The 20345-nt window shown below is 40.0% G+C and overlaps 1 protein-coding gene across 10 annotated transcripts in view; it reads right to left on the bottom strand.

Annotated features, from left to right (window-relative positions):
* Pbdc1 (polysaccharide biosynthesis domain containing 1) overlaps positions 1 to 19657 on the bottom strand; it is a 37364-nt gene extending 17707 nt beyond the window's left edge. For 8 of the 10 annotated variants that reach the window (XR_003953024.1, XR_386928.4, XM_006528268.3 and 5 more), the window contains exons 1-5: positions 19545 to 19657; positions 19369 to 19434; positions 17958 to 18017; positions 17310 to 17450; positions 16583 to 16694 (exon numbers count right to left, since the gene is read on the bottom strand). Coding sequence is in view for 8 of the 10 variants with exons in the window: in XM_006528268.3 (XP_006528331.1) it covers positions 16583 to 16694; positions 17310 to 17450; positions 17958 to 18017; positions 19369 to 19434; positions 19545 to 19574 (409 nt within the window). In the remaining 2 variants the exon portion in view is untranslated. Of the gene's footprint in view, positions 1 to 14193; positions 16373 to 16582; positions 16695 to 17309; positions 17451 to 17957; positions 18018 to 19368; positions 19435 to 19544 lie in introns of those variants that run through there. The other 2 variants (NM_026312.5, NM_001281871.1) reach the window with 2 other exon arrangements.
* Positions 19658 to 20345: the final 688 nt, after the last annotated feature.

Here is a 20345-nt window from a genome sequence, read left to right as displayed (position 1 = left end):
CAAATGAAAGAAAAAGTATGGCAAATACAGGTTGTAATCTCTTCAGCAGGCACTGTCTGGAACCAAAGTAAAAGGTAAGGTGAATTCTAGAATTTAAAATATGTGCCCATATGCAAATAGTCTACCCAAAACAGATAAACACACGGAGAAAAGATGTAACCGTTAAAACCGCAGGCCAATTCCTTTCACAATAACAGTTCTTAGACACCTACTAGCTTCACAGACCCTCAAACTCCACACCAAGGAAGCAGCCTTTGGACTGCTTTGGGAGGCACTGCTACTGGTTTCAACCACTCTGGGAAACAAGCTTGTCTCCTCAGAAACCAGGACGGGTGCAAACATCTTTAAATAAGTTATCTGCTTGGACACGGTTAGTCTCTTCTTAGAAAATGCAGAGAGGTAACAACAAGTCTTAGCTGGCAGGCATGTGGCTCAGTGACAGTTTTACAGGGAGTTTGTGGGATGTCAGCACATGTTCATGTACTGAACTCACAAAATAAGAGCAGTAGCTGGAAGTGGGGAGGGAATGTTGGGGCAGGGAATCCGCTACCGTCCCAATCAGCCTCTTTTACTTTGATGAAAGTCCAACTTACGGTTCTTCGTCTCATTAGTAAAACAGAAGCTCTAGAACAATTTCATTAGAGTTTAAAAGAAAATACCCTAGAGCAGGCGCCCAGAGAACTGAGGATGAGTGAACTGGTATTGTAAGTTATTTCCCTGCCAAAGAAAAGTTTCTGTATTTGATGGAGAAAAATAATACTTTTCTAAAAATAAAGTTTTATTTTATAATGATTTTATTTACATTCCAAACGTTGCCCCCCACCCTGGTTCTCCCTCCCATTTGCCTCTTGCCTCTGAGAGGATGCCCTTTCCCCACGCATCCCCCTTCTCTGGGGCATCAAGTCTATACAGAACTAGGTACTTCCTCTCCCACTGTGGCTAACTGTAGTTAGTCCTTTGCTACAAATGTGTTGGGGTGACCTCAGACCAGCCCATGCATGCTCTTTGCTTGGTGGCTTAGTATCTGGGAGCTCATCCAGGTCCAGGTTAGTTGACACTGTTGACCTTTCATGGGGTTGTCATCTCCTTCAGCTCCTTCAATCTGTCCCCTAAGTCTTCCACAGCGGTCCCCAACCTCAAAAATACTGTTTCTTAAAGGACTTGGCTACAATGCCATGTCTTGATCATTTTACCTTGACTCAATCTTAGCCAAAAGGCCTAGGGTGATTGACCATCAAATCTTAAACATCTAGCAGAGACAAATACAATACTGATTGGCTATCAACCCAGAAAAAAAAAATGTCAGTACTCTCAAAGATCTTTACTTTCATCTTATCAGTAAATTTAAATACACTTATTTATCAAAGATTTACCCATGTCATGTTAAATGAAAGATATTTGGGTTAATTCATCCTTTTTAATTTATACGAGTACTCACTATAAACCAATTTGGTGCCATGGAAATATATATTCACTTGTAGAGATAATAGACATAGAATAGACAAAAAGCCCAAAATTTTTTATAGATTTCATTTAAACTCATCATTTGCCAGCTGAGAGCTTTTCACCCCTGAAAAGTCAGACTATTGAACTGATTTCCTATGGACCTCTAAGCAATTTTTTTCAATGCTAAATCATTATTCTCAATGGCATGGTAGTTACTAGAAACAAGGTAATTTTGTTTTCATTTCAAATACAAAAATAATATGACTGATAGGCTGTCTTAGTTATTTTTCTATTGCTGTGACAAAACACCATGACTGAGGCAATTTACAAAAGAAAGCATTTGATTGGGTTTCAGAGGGTTAGAGTCTTTGATGGTGGAGCACTGCCATGGTGACAGAATTAGCTGAGATCAGATTCTCACATCTTGATCAGCAAGTAGGAGGCAATGAGAGCTACTGGGAATGGCAGTGGTCTACCTCAAAGCCTGCTTCCAATATCCTGCCTCTTCCAACAAGGCCATATCTCCTGATCCTTCCCCAAAAGTTCTACCAACCAGGGACCAACTATTCAAACATGTGAGCCTATATGGCCTATTCTCATTTAAACAGCTACTGAGGGGTTTATGTAAAAGCAAAAGGTCAAAAGGTGGAGCTTATTGTTTATACTTAAGTCCACATTGTTCCTTATTTTAAGAAGTAATAGAACAGGGCATATGGCACAGTCATCAAAAGTTCATACCTGTGGTGGTTTGAATAGGTCCATATGGTCATATATTTGAATACTTGGACCCAGTTGGTGAAATTATAAAGGATTTTACCACATAGCAGAGGCCTATAGAAGAGATTTCCCCACATTGCTGCAACTTGCTTACCTCATAATTCCTCATATGTATACTGAAAAGTGTCTTCATTTATAATCTGAGTTCTGTGACTATAAAAGTTCATTGGAACTTTTGTTAATTGTTAACACATTGGAACATAATATTTGAAGTAACATAAATCTGTGTTTCTGGGTCATGGTTATTCATATTTGGATCCAGGATGAACTAATTCATATTCCCTTTGAGCTGAGGATTTTTTTTATAACCACTATACTATTGTCTGACATCTTATCTTTCTCTTCAGATCCCATATTTACTTTACACATATTTAAGTGCTCCAATGATGAGATCATATATTCTCATGATTGTTATATACTTTGTTCTTCTTTTTGAGCTACAATCTATACTATTTATTTTTCCCTGTTGCTATGTATGGTGGTTAGAATAGGTATGCCCCCCATATATTCATGTGTGTCAATGCTTGGCCCATAGGAAATAGCTCTATTAAGAGGTGTGGCCTTGTTAGAGGAAGTGTGTCACTGTGGAGGCAGGCTTTGAGGTCTCATATATAAGCTCAAGCCACACCCAGTACAGAACATGGTCTCTCCTAGCTACCTTTGGATAAAGATGTAGAACTGCCTGCAGACTGAAATATTTTTCGCCATGATGATAAATGTCTAAAGTTCTGAACTGTAAGCCAGCTCCAATTAAAAGTTTTCCTTTATAAGAGTTGCCTTGGTCATGTTGTTGCTTCACAGCAATAGAACCCTAAGACACTATGTTAATAAATCCTGAGAAAAGCAACTACAGGTGTCCTGGTAGGGGTTTGTCAACTTGGCACAAGCTATAGTTATCTGGGAAGAGGAACCTTAACTGAGAAAATGCTTCCACCAGATGGGTGATAGGCAAGTCTGTACTACATTTTCTTGATTAACGATTGAGGTGGGAGGGCCCAATTCATTGGGGTACATGCCATTCCTGTGCTAGTAGTACTGGGTGGTTGGTATAAGAAAGCAGGCTTGGGCAAGCCTTGAGGAAAGCAAGCCAAAAAGCAGTGTTCCTCCATGGCCTCTGTCTTAGTTCTTGCCACTGGGTTTCAGTTACAGGTTTTTTTCTTTTGTTACGTTTTGTTTTTAAATAGTCATATATACCATTTTGATAGGTTTTGAAACCTATTATCCTTGAAAGGTTGCTAAGGAATGTAAATGAGATGGTTCCTGCAGGTCAGGATCATAGTTGCCAAGGTAAAAGTCTAGATCACAGGAATGTAATATATCTTTACAGTAAGTACATGAAGCTAACAGTTCCATTTAAGTTGATCAGAAAATGTCTGGGGAAAGGAATGAGGCCCTATCCAAGATCATATCCATCCAGACCTTGAGCCTGGATCAATGCTATTTTAACATAAAATACTTTTATAAAAAAAAGATTACTACGGAGAAGACTCAGTCAGAAAAGTGTCTACAATGCAAGCATGAGAGCCTGCATCCACATCCTCGGCATTTACAAAAAAAAAAAAAAAAAAAAAGGCAAGGTACAGCACTGAAGTGGGGGGCATGCAGATATGGGGAGATCCCTGAGGCTGACCAAACCAAGGACCTTTAGGTTCAGTAACAGACTGTCTCTATAAACTTTACAGAACAGCCAAGAAAGATAATGTCAACCTCAGGCCTACACACACATATGCACATGTGCGTGCATGACAAAACATATGTAAGGAGGTGGGCTGGAGAGGGACAGAGAAACCAATAGTGTTATTAATTGAGCTGGGATTCTAGCAGCCAGAGGTATCCAATTGGAAATGACAGGCTCCTTTTCATTTCCATGTCCCTATAAAAATTTCCTTGTTGGTGGTGGTGGTGATTTTGTTTTGTTTTGCAGTACTAGGGGTTGAACCTTGGGCCTTATATGCTATGCAAATGCTCTAATCATACTGACCTATATCCCCAGCAAGACATTTTAAGTTTAAAAAAATTGTTATTTATTAACTGGTGCATATAAGCTGCTGCATGTTAATGGGATAACATATATTTCATTAAACATATATATCCTGAAATGTTTAAGTCAGAGGAAATGTATGTGTCCCTTCCAACAGACCATTTCTTTAGATTAAAACATTAAAAAAAAAATCATTCTTCTAGCATTTATTTTTTTTTTTACAAAAAGCATAGCAAATTATTGACATGTATAACTGCCTCACTGTAATGTAGGATGGGAATCATTCTTAGTCTTAGAAGCAACAGTAACTTTGCAGGTATTGATCAATATGCCTGCACCCTCCCTCCCTCTGACACCCCCAGCCTCTGGCATTCTACTCCTAACATCAGGGCAGTTCAACTCTTCTAGATTCCACTGAGTAAGATTCCACTTGTCTGTGGGACCGGGAAAGGCAGCCTGTTTTCTGGTTGAGCTAGGTTTAAACCTTAGAGACCCAGCAGGTGTTGCTGCAAGGAAAGGCAGGTGTTTGCCACACCCCCAGACACCAGGATCCCGATAGGCTTCAGCTCCATCATTCTGTAGTCCTATATCAGTCATGTAGGGCAAGGCCCCAAGCTCCTGGTATTCTGTCCGGACTCCACCCTACAGTTACCTGGCAACAGCCAGGTATGCTGCTCCATATAGTTACATACCTGGCAATAGCCAGGTAGGCCTGGCCCACCATAAAAGGGGCTGTTTGCCCCCTCCTCTTTCTCTTGCCTCTCTCTTGGCCTCTTGCCCCCCCTCCACATTATTTTCCCCCCTCACTCCACATGGCCATGGCCAGCCTCTACTTCTCTACTCTCTCCCTCTCTCTGCCTCTACAACCCTCTTAGCTCCCCTTCCCGCCATGACAATAAACGCCTTAAAACCATGGACTGCCTCTTCTCACCGGAATCCATGGTACTGGAGCAATGGAGCAGGTCTTCCTCTAAAGAGCTGCATCTAATCTCCCATGGGAGGTCTCCCAGAGTGCTCTCCTCCCACCCATTGTCCCCAAGCTAGAGCCAGCCACCCCACCACCACCACCAATTCTGGCAGGTTCGAGGGGGCCTCAGACTGCTTCCCCACCCCCTGGAGCGGGGTCCTTCGGCTTCTCACAGCCTGACACCCACCCCGCCCAGCAGAGGCGTGGGGTGCACGAAGATAAATTTCCAGCTAGCCCTGTGGCTGGCCACCATTTTAAACCACACTTGTCTTTCTGTGCTTGGTTTATTTCACTTAACATAATAATCTCCAGTTACATCCATATGGTTACAAGTGACAATACTTCCTTTTTTTCTGTGGCTTAATACTATTCCTTTGTGTACTATGAATATGTACTGCCACATGTTCAAGGACATTCTGGTCTCCATACTGAATTCCAGTCCAGTCAGAGGTTACATAGCAAGACCTTGCCACTGAGTCATCTCTCCAGTCCCTTTGTGTAGCCTTCCCAATTAGACAGCTATATAAATGAAGATATCACATTGCAGTTATTAGAGTGGTTCAAGTTGAAATTAACCAACAGTACTAAATGTTAGTGAGAATATTGATCAAACTGAATTCTGATAAAATGTTGTGGAATGGAAAATGGTACATTACTTTAAAAAATTTACAGATACGGCTGGTGAGATGGCTCAGTGGGTAAGAGCACCTGATTGCTCTTCCGAAGGTCCGAAGTTCAAATCCCAGCAACCACATGGTGGCTCACAACCATCCGTAATGAGATCTGACTCCCTCTTCTGGAGTGTCTGAAGACAGCTACTTATATATAATAAAAATAAATAAATCTTTAAAAAAAAATTTACAGATACAGTCTTTTAAAATTCAGCAAGAACCTAGCATATATTAATTCTACTTAGAATTATCTAGCCAAAGAATAAAGATATATATTTACATAAGGACTAAAATGAATATTTTCATAGCAATTTGTCATAATTATAATAGTTCAAAACAGAATAGACACTCTAGCTACCTATCAGTAAGTATAAAATATAATCATAAATAGTATAACACTCAGTAGGAGACATGACTTGCATTCAGAGTGCTTACTGAAAAATGACATTTATATCAGTTTCAGTGACAAGACACAAGAAAGTGATTAAAGGTATGACTGACAACTTGATAATATGAACTTTGGTTTTAAATAAAAAAGTGTATCTTTAAGGTAAGAAGTATATCTTATTTTCACTTGAATTTTAAGAGATCCCTGACATTAAAAACAAAAAATAATGTTTTCTTGCAAGCAAAAAGGAACACAATAAATCTCAACAAAGGCAATTTTTCTGTGTGAATGTATTTGGGGTTTTAGCAGAGCATGTAAAGGAAAGTGGAGACGATACATACGTCTATATCCAACAGCCGACTCCCTCAAGGCTAAGAGAATACTGAATCGAGTCAGAAAACAGTAAGAGCCCAAGGATAGGACATAGTACTGTATTGTACTTTGGAGATGGCATGACCTTTGCACTCAGGAACTAAGAGGAGCAGATAAAGTCACTTCAAAGATCTACCATGGAGGGAGGAAGGGCTTCCAAGGCCCAGCCCTAGCTGAGGAGTTACTGGCAACTGACGGATGCTGGGGGAGGGAAGAGTTCTTTTTCTCTAGAAGTGTGGTTATTGAAATATTGTCTGTACTGCAAAGGATGATCTCATGGCCATGCACATACAAGCATGAATTAGGCACAGAGGGTTAAAACATAAATACATAAAACAGCAACAACCAGAAAAAGATTAAGTAAAATGCTGAACAAAATTAAAAGCAACAGGTCTGATTAGTTCAGTCGCAGAATTCAAATCACAGGGCCAAATTCTTCTCCAAGATGGGAGAACTGGAAATAAGTAGTGATGTATAACATATGGAAAATAAAACATCTAGAGAAACAACTTCTATGGGGACAAGAACAGAATATTTCTAGAACTAGATTTTGAACAAGCAAACTTAAACATCTTTTAGTAAAACAAAAATGAGATATGCCTGTATTTTAGCTCGATTTGTTCAAACTCTGTTCCTCTTAACCTTGTATGTGTGTGTGCATAGACAAGTTTCTGATAATACCTTTTTCTTCCCGATAAACCTTCTGTAGCATGTCTGAATTTCTTGGCAGCTCATTGCAAAGGAGTCTGAGAACTTCCAACTCGAGTGTGGCCCAACAGTAGGGAGTGCCTACATCTTTCTGAGATTTCTCCCAGGGAGCCACACTAAATTTTCACAGTACAGATTGGAGAAAAATCCCTTAAGCTTTTGACAAGGGTATGAACCATACTACTTTGAAATACATCTGAATACTTACTCTCATCAATTTCTGGGCTCAAGTGAAGCAATGATGTAGGGATTTGTGCCTGTAATTCAGGCACTCAAGACACAGAGGCAAGAGGATAGCAAGTTCTAGGCCAACCTGGGGTACACAGCAAGGCTCTTGCTAAAACAACAAAAACCAACCAACAAAAGTACATAAACACAGCCGGGCAGTGGTGGCGCACGCCTTTAATCCCAGCACTCGGGAGGCAGAGGCAGGCAGATTTCTGAGTTCGAGGCCAGCCTGCTCTACAAAGTGAGTTCTGGAACGGCCAGGGCTATACAGAGGAACCCTGTCTTGGAGGGAAAAAAAAGTACATAAACACAGAACACCAAAAGGAAGGGTGGGTAGGAGAGAGCCAGAGGAAGGGAGCTGGAGAAGAAGAGAGGGGATAATAATGTTTCTTTTTTTTCGTTTTGTCAAAACTTTTAAAATATTATCTTCTTACCTCCCTACCCACCCAGCTTCTTTCAATGTACACAAGATCTGAACAGGTTTAAAGTAAACAAAATCCCTATACTGAGAGGGGAAAGTGGATGGATATTTGAGTTCAAGGCCAGCCTGGTCTATAGACAGGACAGCCAGAGCTACACAGAGAAACCCTAGTCTCAAAGAACAACAAAAAAGAGGTTCCAGTAACTCAAGAATGCTGGTAGTATTAGACCACAGGTTTAAAATAACTATAATTAATATGTACAGGGTATTGCATAGTAATGAAAAAGTAGACAATACAAAAACAAATGGTTGCTATAGAGATGGAAATTCTAACTCAAAGAGAAATACTAAAAGTGATAGATATATTGATTAGCTTGTCCCAAAGAAACAAACTTAATTTTTTCTCAAAACAAAAGAACAAAATGAAAATCAAAACAAACCAAAACTCCATAAGAAAGAAAATGAAATGAAACAAAAATCGCACAAAACAAAACTGATATCCCTTTTCCCATCAAGTATCAATTACAAACAGCTTCTTGGTTATAGATGGAACTTTGTGTCCACTTTCCCTTCTCAGTGCAGGCATTTTGTCTACTTTAAACCTGTTCAGATCTTGTGTACACTGAGAGAAAGAAAGAACATGAAGGCGGGTGGGTAGGGAGGTGGGGGTATCTGAGAGGACTAGGGGAATGAAAAACACGATTAGGAAAATATGTAATATTTTAAAAGTCTTGACAAACAGAAAAAAAGAAACTCACATTTATTATTATTATTATTTTTGTTATTGTTGTTATTATTATTTGGTTGTTTCTGACACAGGGTGCATGTAACCATGGCAGTCCAAAAACTCACTCTGTAGACCAGACTGGCCTCAAACTCTTCAAGTAATGGATTAAAGGCATGCACCATGACAACCAACATTATTATTACATTTTATTACTCACTTTCTACTCATTTTTTTAGACTTACTGAGGTATGATTGACAAAATTATAAAAAAATACAATATGATAATTTGCTATATCTGTACAGTATGAAATGATAATTAAAGTCAAGTCAATTAACACATTTATCATATTACCTTTTCAATACTTTAAAAACATTTGGAACTAATTCATTTCATAACTGAGTACTTGTCATTTTCCAAAAGCCATCTCCCCGTTTCCTGTCCCTTAAATTTTGGCAACTACTATGTTCAAATTGATTTCTTAGTTTGATTCTTTTAGATAACACATATGAAGTGATTCCATACAACAACGTGTTCTCTATCTGGCTGATTTCACTTAGTATATAGTACCTTCTAGTTTTTTTCTGTTGTAGCATACAGTAGGAAATACACTTTTTTTTTTTCCTTTATGCACTCATATATAGGTACTCAGCTGGGTCAGTCATCCACCATGGCTGCTGTAAGCCATTCTGAAATAAACAGGGTAATGTAATGATTATTAAAATATGATTACAGGTTGGAAAGATGGCTCAGCAGGTAATAGTACTTGCAGTTCTTTTAGTGGAACCAAGGTCAGATCACAGCATCAACAGATAGGTGACAACTCCCTGTAACTCCAACTTCAGAAGTTCTACACCCTCTTTTGACCTCCATGCTCAGTGAAGCAACTGCATATGCACCCCCCTCCCATCTATAAGCAATAAAACCTGTCTTTAAAAAAATAAATTAATAAGGACAGGTGTGGTGGCACATGCATACTTTTAATCCCAGCATCTAGAAGGCAGAGGCAAAGGCAGCCAGATCTCTTAGGAGTGAGGCCAGCCTAGTAGTTCTAACTGAGCCAGGTATACACAGTGTGATCCTGTCTCAAACAAACAAATGAGTGTGAATTCAAAACAAGGAAAACACTTACTGACATCCTTTCCCAAATAAACAAATAAATGGACAAATAAATGAATGAAGGAAAATGCTTGTTTCATTTTCTTTGTACATGTATACAGAAATGGCATCGGTGAACCCTATGATTCTACTTGTAAGATTTTAAGTTACCTCCATATTGTTTTTCACAATAGCTGTTAACAATTTATTAAGCCAGCATAGTCCCCAACAACAAGCTAACCATTTGTCCTTACACCCACACTCAGCAAGGAGACTTCTTTGTAACAGGCATGTCAGGTGCATGATTTGCAAATGTTTTCTTTTATTCTGGAGGCTGCACTTTTAATATTCTTGTTTCCTTTGTTTCAAAGGTGTTGGCTTGATGAAGTCTCACTTGTTTGTTTTTGTATTTGCTGCTTAAGCTTTTATAGTCATGTTCAAACTGTCACCAAGGTCCACATCAAAGAGATTTTCCCCTATATTTTCTTCACGGAGTCTTGTAATTTCAAGATTTGCATTTATTTTCTGAGCGGTTTTTAATTTTTCTAAGTGATATGTCAGAGGTCCTGTGCCTTCCCTTCCTCTTTTCTATTCTTCCTTTCTTCTCCCCCTTCCTTCCCTTGCTTTCTGTGAATACCCAGATTCCCAATACCTTAACTCACCGAAGAATCCTTTTTGTATTTCTATGTATGTGCTTGACACACTTGTCAAAGATTAGCTGATTGTGAAGGTATAAGGCATTTCTAGGTATAATGCTCCATTGTCTTTGATTCTGTTTTAATCCAAGTACCAAAATCAAAAGCCTTGTTTAAAAATAGAGAAATTAAAAGCAAAAGGATGCCAATATTATACAAACTAATTTTCATTCTGACATTTTCATGCATGTACATCATACTTTGTTCATATTCATCCTGTCATTTTCTTTTCTTCCCCCATCCCTTTTCTTATCCCCAGTGGTCTTTCAAAAAAAAAAAAAAAATCAATTCTGCACATAAGAGAAAGCACAAAGTAGTTTGTGTGACTTATTTCACATAATGATCTCCAGTTCCATCTGCAGGATTTCATTCTTTACATCTCAGTAAAACTTCATTGTATACATGTTGTTTCTTCACCCCCTGTTGATGGGGATCTAGTCTGCTTTCCTGTCTTGGCTACTGTAAATAATGCTGCAATAAAGATGGATGTGCAAGTGTCTCACCTACAGGCTGCTGGCTGAGACTCCTGTGGGTATACACCCGATAGCAGTATACCAGGATCGCATGTTTCTACTTCCACATTTTGAGGTCCTCCACACTACTCTTTCCATACTGACTAAATAATTTATATTCTCACTACAAAGAGGAAATAAAAATAAGGTAAGACATCCCTTTTAGGATTATCCTAACTCTGAATGAAATAGCAAAGTACAAAGATTCTGTGTATAGTAGTGACTCAATAAATGTGTGCCTCTTTTCTAGTTACTGAAAGTTAGTAAAATTATTTCCATTATGTAAAAATATCACAATCAGGCTCGGCATGGTGGTGGACACTTTTTATCCTAGCTCTCGGGAGGGAGAAGCAGGTGCTCTACAGAGTTAGTACAGGACAGCCAGGGCTATACATAGAAAAACTTGCAATCCTAGCACCTGGAAACCTGAGGCAGAAGGATCAGCACAAATTCAAAGCCTTTTAGAGATGGATTACAAGGTGACTGGTTGAGAATCAAACCCAGAAGATACATTTCTAGACTTTTCCTTTAGTCTCTAGCAACAACTTTTTTGCTGAATAAAATACCCACAATCTAAACATTACTTCTATAATAGAAGAGAATTACATTCCCCCATATATATATATATGTATATATATATATATATTTATGTAGTTCATGTTGCTTCATATACTTGATCTATAAAGCAAAATAGAAAATCTAACCTCAAGGAAACCTATTAAAAGTTTATATGAGTTACCACAGCAAGATGGCTGAATAGGACTTTTCAATGTTCCTACCGTCCCAGAAACATCACATTCAACTACTATTCACATATCAAAGTATTTTTTGCAAGTGCTCAGTAATTCAGGTGGCAGCATGCAGCACCTGGCTCAGGTACGGAAATAAAAAAAGATGTATTAGGGCTGGAAAGATGGCTCAGTTGTCAAGAGCACTGGTAGCTCTTCCAGAGGTCCTGAGTTCAATTCCCAGCAACCACATAGTGGCTCAAAGGCATCTGTAATGGGATACAATGCCCTCTCTGATGTGTCAATGACAGTGTATTCATATGCATTAAATAATAAAAATAAAAAATACCCAATCTCTTAAAAAAAAAGATATATTATAGAAGCTGAGGAGAAGGGCGATCCTGTAGGAGGATCACCAGTCTCAATTAATCTGGACCCCTGAGATCTCTCAGATACTGGACCACCAAACAGACAGCATACACCAGCTGATATGAGGCCCCCAACACATATACAGCAGAGGCCTGCCTCATTTGGTCTCAGTCAGAGAATAGACACCTAACCCTCAAGAGACTGGAGACCCCAGGGAGTTTAGAGGTCAGGTGGGGTGGTAGGAGGGGACATCCGTATGGAGATGGGGTGGAGTGGGGAGGAGGTGTGGGATGTGGAGCAGAGGGTAGATGTGGGGCGGTGGAGAATGAAATATGGAGTATAAAAAAATAAATTAAAAAAAAAAAAAAAAAGGAAGCACAGCTTGACTTCGCATGGGCTACTCAAACAGCATAGGAGCGATGAGACGCAAAGCCAGGCAGGCCTTAGAGCCCCATGAAAGAAGCTCTAGCTAAATCCTGCACACTCATGTTTCAGGCCCATCTTGGATCCCAGACCAGGCCTAGACCACTGACAAACCAGATTCCATAGTCTTAGACTGTAGGCCAACCTCAGTGTCAGATTTGCATCCTATTCCCAGTACAGGTTCAACTCAACATCAGGATAGCCTTTGCAGCCCCACACTCTAAACTAGCACAGGCCATTATGATGGAGACCCAGTTTCCAGGCTGGTTGCCACATATACCAGCTCTTACTTTCCCAGGATCCACAGTAGTCCTCAGAGCTCCATACTGGAGAGGACTCGGGGTCCAGACTCATTTCAGCAAAGCCACTGACGAGGCCAGTCCTTGGTATCTAGTTTGTCTACATGAACTCAGATTCTAGGTCTGCCCTGAAGAACATGGCCTCCAGTCACACGTTGAACACAGGCTAGCTGCAGTGACCAGAATGCTCAGGCCAGTCCAAAAGATCCAGCCTCTATAGGTAACGTGTTAGGCTGGCATTCACAGACCAGACTCCAAAATGTCTCTTAGGGATCTATGCTTCAGGCTCTACCCTAGTTAGGCTGGCCCCAAATTCCAAAATATCTAAGGGTCCACACCACCCCAGTAGTCTCTGACCTGTAGAGATCCAGGCTCCAGACAGGAGTCCTTCAGACTTGCCACCATAAAGTCAAGTTCCAGGCTTGTCCAACCCCAGAGAACTCAGGCTCTGGGCATGTTCCTATGAAGCCAAGTGCCAGAGCCATCATCAAAACTAATAAAACCCTAGTCTGCTTAAATTACCACCATGCTTTAGAAATTCTAAACTACATGAATGATAAAACATGTAGCCGGGCGATGACGCACGCCTTTAGTCCCAGCACTTGGGAGGCAGAGGCAGGTGGATTACTGAGTTTTGAGGCCAGCCTGGTCTACAAAGTGAGTTCCAGGACAGCCAAGGCTATATAGAGAAACCAAACAACCAAAAAAAAGAAAAAAACCCAAAACCCAACTAAACAAACAAACAAAAAAAAAAAGAGTACAGGGATAGCTTAACTAGATCCTCTGTTCTGGGGTTCCCAGGGCCCAAACCATACCTTCAGCTCACTAGTAAACAGAAGTAAGTTCCTTAGAACTTAATTTTGATACCATTTTCTTGAGGGCCATCAGCCAGAGGAAAAATGTCCCCTTCAGTCTTCCATATGACCCTTTCCTCTCAAAGCATGGCTGTTTGTTTCCACAACAGGATGCCTGGAGCTCTGGCTTGACCCTTTTAAGGACTCATCTATTGGGAAGGACCTATCTAAGATGGTGTTTCCTTTGACTAATTAAAAACCAAATCATCCCCAACTTAGGAATAAAGTTTCTTCATATTCACAGGCTTTGGCCACACTAAACAGCAGGGAGTTACACAGGACCGTCCATGGCTAGGGGAGAATCCTGAAATCATCTTATGACTCATTTAAAGCATCAGAGAACCACTCTGCTCACTGTTCCCCTCTAAGCTGGCTCCTGCCTCGTAGAGTCCACCTGCATACTCTGTAGTTATTCCTTTTCATTTCCTATTATTTACTTCAAGACACTCCGATTGTCATGTTTCTTATCCTCTGTAAATCTAAACAGTCATTAAGCTAGTTGTCCAGTCAGTGAACAACCTGGAAAGAGCTATTTTTTTCCTTTTATTGAAAATAGATTCTTTTTCACATAATACATCCTGATTATGGTTCCCCTTCCCTCATCCCACCTCCCCTCCCATGTGGATTCACCCCTTTTCTGTCTCTCATTAGAAAACAGGCTTTTAAGGAATACTAATAAAAATAAAAAGGATAAAATAAAAACTAACACATTGGAATTGGACAAAACAAAGAGAAGAAAAAGAGCTCAAAAAAAAGTGGAAGAAATCGAGACCCACTTAGTCTCATACTAAGAAATCCCATAAAATCCTAACCTGGAAATCATAATAAATCCACACAGGACCTGGTGCAGACCTGTGCAGGCTGCTTCAGGCTCTGTGATGGAACTGCAATTATATGTGGTCAATACTTTTTCTTCCTCAACTTCTAAGATAATATATATTGACATGCAACTAAAGAAAATTACACAGTATAGATTTTTTTTTAACAGCCTGGCTAGTATGAAATACAAGGGACTCTCCAACTCTTTCAAAGCTATACATTTTTATAAAAGGAAAGTTTTAATAAATGTTTGAAATACTCTTAAGAATTTTCCAATAAAAGCATTGAAAGTGTTATTTTCCTAGTATTCAATACATTTATCCTCAAATAGAACTGTATATTTATGAGGCAGGGCTTTGCTGTGAAGCCCTTACTCACTCTATATGTAGACCAGGGTAGCCTCAAACTCAGATATTCACCTGCCTCTGCCTCCCAGGTCCCCACCTGGCAATAAATCCTTTCTTACACAAGAATGTTATAGTTCCGCTTGAGAGAGTATTGTCTGTATGCACCGCAAGGGTTGTGGTTTCCTTTAACTTTCAGTGATCAAACTCTGTTGTAGATGCACACGAACCTGAGTAGATAACTGAAGTCTTTCTTCACTCTGAACAGCTTCACCTGAGAAGGAAACACCTCCCTCCCATTTCAAATCAACAAATGTTTATATGTCAAATATAAATATATGCTCTTGTCTATAACATTATATATGGGAAACCACTTTCTCAGTCATATATCACATTATAAGTACTATATTAGCATTTATTGCTACTGGCTAAGTTTCAGGTTAACAACGTAGCTATGAGAGGATGAACAAGGCAGGATTGTGAGTATGAAGCTAGTCTGACCTACATAGTGAGTACTGGTACTGGGCCAGAATGGTCTATAAGGTGAGACTCCATCTCAGAAAAACCAACCAACCAACCAACCAATAAACAAATGACAACAATGCTCTAAAAGGAAGTAAAGGCCCTTGCTCTTCTCTAATGAATGGGCTGCACTCTCTAACCTGACCGTTCAGGCTGCTGTTCCAGGTATACATATCCTTCCAAAACAGTAAAGGAAATCAGAGAGCTATAGTCACCACAAAGGAAAAAGCCATTTTTTTTTAAACAATTCATTTTTGAGACAGGGTCTCACTCTGTAGGTCACACTAACCTCAAAGTCATGGAACTCTCTTACCTCAGCCTCTCAGGTATTGGAATTACAAGTATGAGTCACTTAAGTCTGGCTAAGAGTCTATTCTTATATAGACTTTTAATCCTGATACCAGGTACAAGCTAACAGGTTAAGAGAATTTCACTACTGAGAACAGGGAGAAGAATTAATAGAGAGTTTTATATGAGATACTGTGATGAGATTATATACCTGACATTGTGAAGTATCAAATAAATGTAAATACTTTCTAAGATCAGTCATTAGTAAAATAAACCAAAAGGAATTTATTTACAAAATGCCTTATTTCAACAACAGTTAAAGCCAAGAAACAGGGTATCAAGCAATAATGAATTAAGAGACTCCACTAAGGGTGTTTAAGCTATTATGGCCAGAGTAGCTTCTCTTGCTAGCTAGAAAGATGTCCGTTTGAGTCCTCCACTTGCACAAGGGCATCACTGAACCAAAGGGGGCTGTGTACAGCAGACACGTGTGAGTTCAGCTGAGTCACGGGTTTCTTGGCTTTCTTTTTCTCCTCCCTCGTTAGTTTCCTACTTTTCTCCTTCTCTGTTGGCTCCTTCCTCTTTTTCTCCTCCACTATCAGCTCCTTTCTCAGCTGCTTCTTCTTTATTGCCAGCTCCTTCCTCTCCTTCTTTGTCCTGAATACTGACGGAAACTGCTTTATTATAGCCTTCCCGGTTCCGAGCAATTTCAATGGCAAAAAATTGAATCCTGGGTGCTGAAAGGTAAATAGAATTGATTGTCCTAGTCTTAGATAATTATGTGTACTGACTAAAAACAAATTCTAACATGAAAGCCACTCAAATATATGTTACACTAAGGAACAGGACCTTGAAAGATATAAAAATAAGATGACCTCCGAGCTAATTATCCTTGTTAGTGAACCCAGATCCTCTTACAGAAACAATGCCCAAGGCAAGAAACTCACCAAAGATGGTGTTCTCTTCAGTGTAGCCCTGGGAACAATCCAGTCGCAGTAAAGTCCCGTAGTTATAATCTTCTACGATCCCTTCAAATTTTAAGCAGAATGGTCTCCACTTCTATAAATGCAAAAAGCGACACCTCAGCTGATGAACCTAAGAGTCTAATGTACTTGAGCCAGGAAAGAGGTTTGAGCTTCCCCAGCGAAGCTAAAAGCCAGGGTCAAAGAGACAAATCATGAGGTAACTGGCAGCTTTATAGTGAAAATCATAACACATTCTTTGCTCTAAGACTGCTGCTTCCCCTATACACAATATTATGATCAGGAAAACAAAAAGCAAAATAACAAAGTAACCAACCCCCTCAATATTTTTACTCCAAAATTAAAATGTGATTTCTAAAACAGATCTACGTTTTGCTTTTATTCCCTGTACCCTATTAACTATTTTGTCATCCAACCCTTCCAGCTAAATTTCCTGCCAAAATAAACTGACCTCTCCTCCCCTTAAAGGAGTATCTAAAGGGGTAGTTGAAGTGTTCAAGATAAGATGAGGGAAAAGAGTCTTCAATAAACACCAAAAGCACACGAGACAGAAATTAATTTCATAGCTGACTTAATTAATATAAAATCCAGGTTCCTTAATTAAGTCCCTTGAAAAAATGTGAAGCTCATACACAAACATATAATCAAAATTATGGGCCAGATGTTAGATAATGCTTAAGAGGATACTTACTTCTTTAGCTGATTCTGATTTGAGTTCTTCTGGGTCCAATACATCTACCCTGAGTGTCTCAAAAATCTCACGGAACTCAGAGTAGATTTGGTCATCTACTTTGGTGAGTTTCAGAAACTGTGGGTCAACTGATGAAATCAGCTGCCAGACAATAGAACAAACATAAAGATGCTAGTCATTAATTTAGACTTCTACCCCTCCAGTGCCACACCGTCAGAAAACCTATGGTTCTCAGGGCAGAAGATTAATTTAGACAGTAGTAACAGACCAGGTCTTGCATGAAACCATTAAAATGGTCTTAAGAGTCACAATAACAGCCCCTCTTTTTGTTTTTCCTTTTTACTACTTTGACGATTGAATGAACCCTTCAGTCCTAGTATTGCCTGGCTCTTGTTCTGTGACCATTCATTCAGGAGACATATAAGTGTCTGTTACTCTTGGGCCAGGCATCTTCCCTCCCGGTAGCAAACAAGAGGGGGCAGACAAGCAGAACTTCTCATCATCAAATTCATTTCTACCCTTGTTCCCTGGGTTCGGTAGTTAAAACAACACGGAAAACTTAACAATTTACGTTGCTGAGAACCGTGATTAGCATAGCATCATACACTAAAATTACATACTGATTTCAGCTTAATGATGACAACTCACTTTATAATAGACTTCAGCATGCTGCATTGCTCGAATGGCCCAAGCCATTTCAATATCAGGCTGTAAAAGAGAAAGAACATCAGTTCAGAAATCTCAGTCCTGCAAAGGATAAGAAATTAAGACATCTTGCTAAATCTCAAGAAGTCTACAGAAAATGTTGCTGTCAGGGATAAAAACTGAATAAGTGGATTTGGCGATATAAATCTTTCGTCCCAACGGTGACCAAAAGAAACTGTCAATACAGAATAACAAAAACAATGAACTGCTGGGCAGTGGTGGCGCACACCTTTAATCCCAGCACTTGGGAGGCAGAGGCAGGCAGATTTCTGAGTTCGAGGCCAGCCTGATCTACAGAGTGAGTTCCAGGAGAGCCAGGGCTACACGGAGAAACCCTGTCTTGAATAAACCAAAAACAAACAAAAAAAAACCCAATGAACTACTGGACATCTTTTTCTCCAGCATCAAGTGATAACTATTATACTAAATGAAATAAAAATACAATTTATCATTACATATGTAATATATATTGTATTATATAAAAAATTAAACGTAACTTACATTAATATACCCACTTACATACATCAGAGTTGTTGGGAGGACAAAAATACATGTGAAACTATTTTTCACTTTCCTGAGTGTAGCAATGCTATAGTCATCATTTGTCTTTATCAGATAGCCAATTTTCCATTCTGTAAAACTCCAGAACAAATGATGTAGCTAAATTATATATAAGCATATCTGAACAAGTACCCACTGGACTTTCCTTTTTCATCCTGCCTGCTGTCCCCTTCATGATGCCAGAAAAATCCATCTACACATGCACCTCCCACCTTAGACCAAGACATTTTCCTACCTTTGAATCTATATTTTCTGTCCACTTATACTTTGAGGATCCAGTTCCAGTGACATTTCCCAGATGTAATCTACTGCCTCCATCCTTAAAAATCTCTCCTGCTAAGCCCTTTCCATCCTATTGCTTGAACCACTCATCTAGTACACATTACATCCTGACTGCTATCTCTGTCGTCTTTTTCTTCCCTTATCTCCCGACATTTGTACAGAGGTCCAAATGACACACACCACAAACCGGTGCCACTTTACCGCGCAGTGCAATCATTCATTTTAAAGGTTCTCTAAAAACTACTATGTTTTAGCTCTTCTTCCCCCAGACATTATGACTTGATCTGCTGTGGGCTGTAATCTGGTTGTGCCTCTGGTGCTGTGGCTTCCCAGGTGGTTTCTAAATCATAGAAAGTTAGCGACTCACTTTCACGTGGTCTAAAGTACTACAATTACACTGACTTGAAGGTACTATTTTCGGCTGAGGTGGGAAAGTCTGAAGATATCAAACAGTAAAGGAGCTTATAATTTAAAGCTGGGTGGGCGGGAAGTTGAGGTGAGTCATACTCACGTCGTTGCCATATGACTCCGGAGGGTGAGAGAGCGCATGGGCGATGGACAACGCTTCCCCAGAGACCTGAGGAGAAAAAAAAAAGCGGAGCTGAATGAGCGATTCTTTGACTCCTTGGGCCGCTCACCACCCCATCTCCACTTAGGTATTTAACCAACTCCAGAGTAGTATCTCACCGGCTCTTCGCTTTCGCCGGCAGCATCCATGTCGCCGCTAGGTAAGTGCGGCTTTCTCGTCCCGGAAGTGACCTGTTGCGCGCGCTGCTTTCACAGTTAACTGAAAGCAATAGGGCGGAAACAGAGACCAGTTTCTCCGTCTGCGCCTGCGTGCGCCCTCCCTCTGCAGAGGAAGCGGTGGCTCCGCCTTATCCGGGCCACGCAGGCGCCAGCGAACGCGTGTTGTTACCTAGCAACACTGTTCCTCTAGCCTAGGTGATAGAATATTCAATAAATCAATGGGGAAAATAAGTTATATGAAAAAAAAAACATTTTTAAACGATGCTGTTATTAAATCCCTTGTGTGCCGTGTTTCCAGTTCACGCGCGCGCAAACACACACACACACACATACGCCCGCCTTAACCACTTACAAGCAAGGTTCTAGAAGCAGGACGGTGGAATTCTGGGATGAAGAAGAAGAATTTGCTACCTGTTTTGGAAGAACTAGCAGAGTGAGGTAACAACGAGGTGTGCTTCATTATACACTGTGGGAGCATACCTGAGCTGAGTCATGATGGGTGCTTAACCAAGCAGGTCAGAAAGACTCAAGACAGAGGGAACGTGCATGGGCAGAGGTATTAGTGAAAAGGCATTAGAATATCTTGCAAAGAACAATCTAGCTGGAACAGATTGCAGTCAAGAGCTTTGTACGGTGAATTTTAATGAGATGAGAATTAAAAAAAAAAAAAAAAAAAAACCACAAGTCAAGGGGTTTTTGTTTTTGTTTTGGATTGGCATTTGTTTGTTTGAGACTTCTCCA

Source organism: Mus musculus, chromosome X (genome assembly GCF_000001635.26).
Source record: "Mus musculus strain C57BL/6J chromosome X, GRCm38.p6 C57BL/6J".
NCBI lineage: Eukaryota > Metazoa > Chordata > Mammalia > Rodentia > Muridae > Mus > Mus musculus.
Note: the sequence above shows the minus strand (reverse complement) of the source record. Positions and strands in the feature narration are given on the sequence as shown.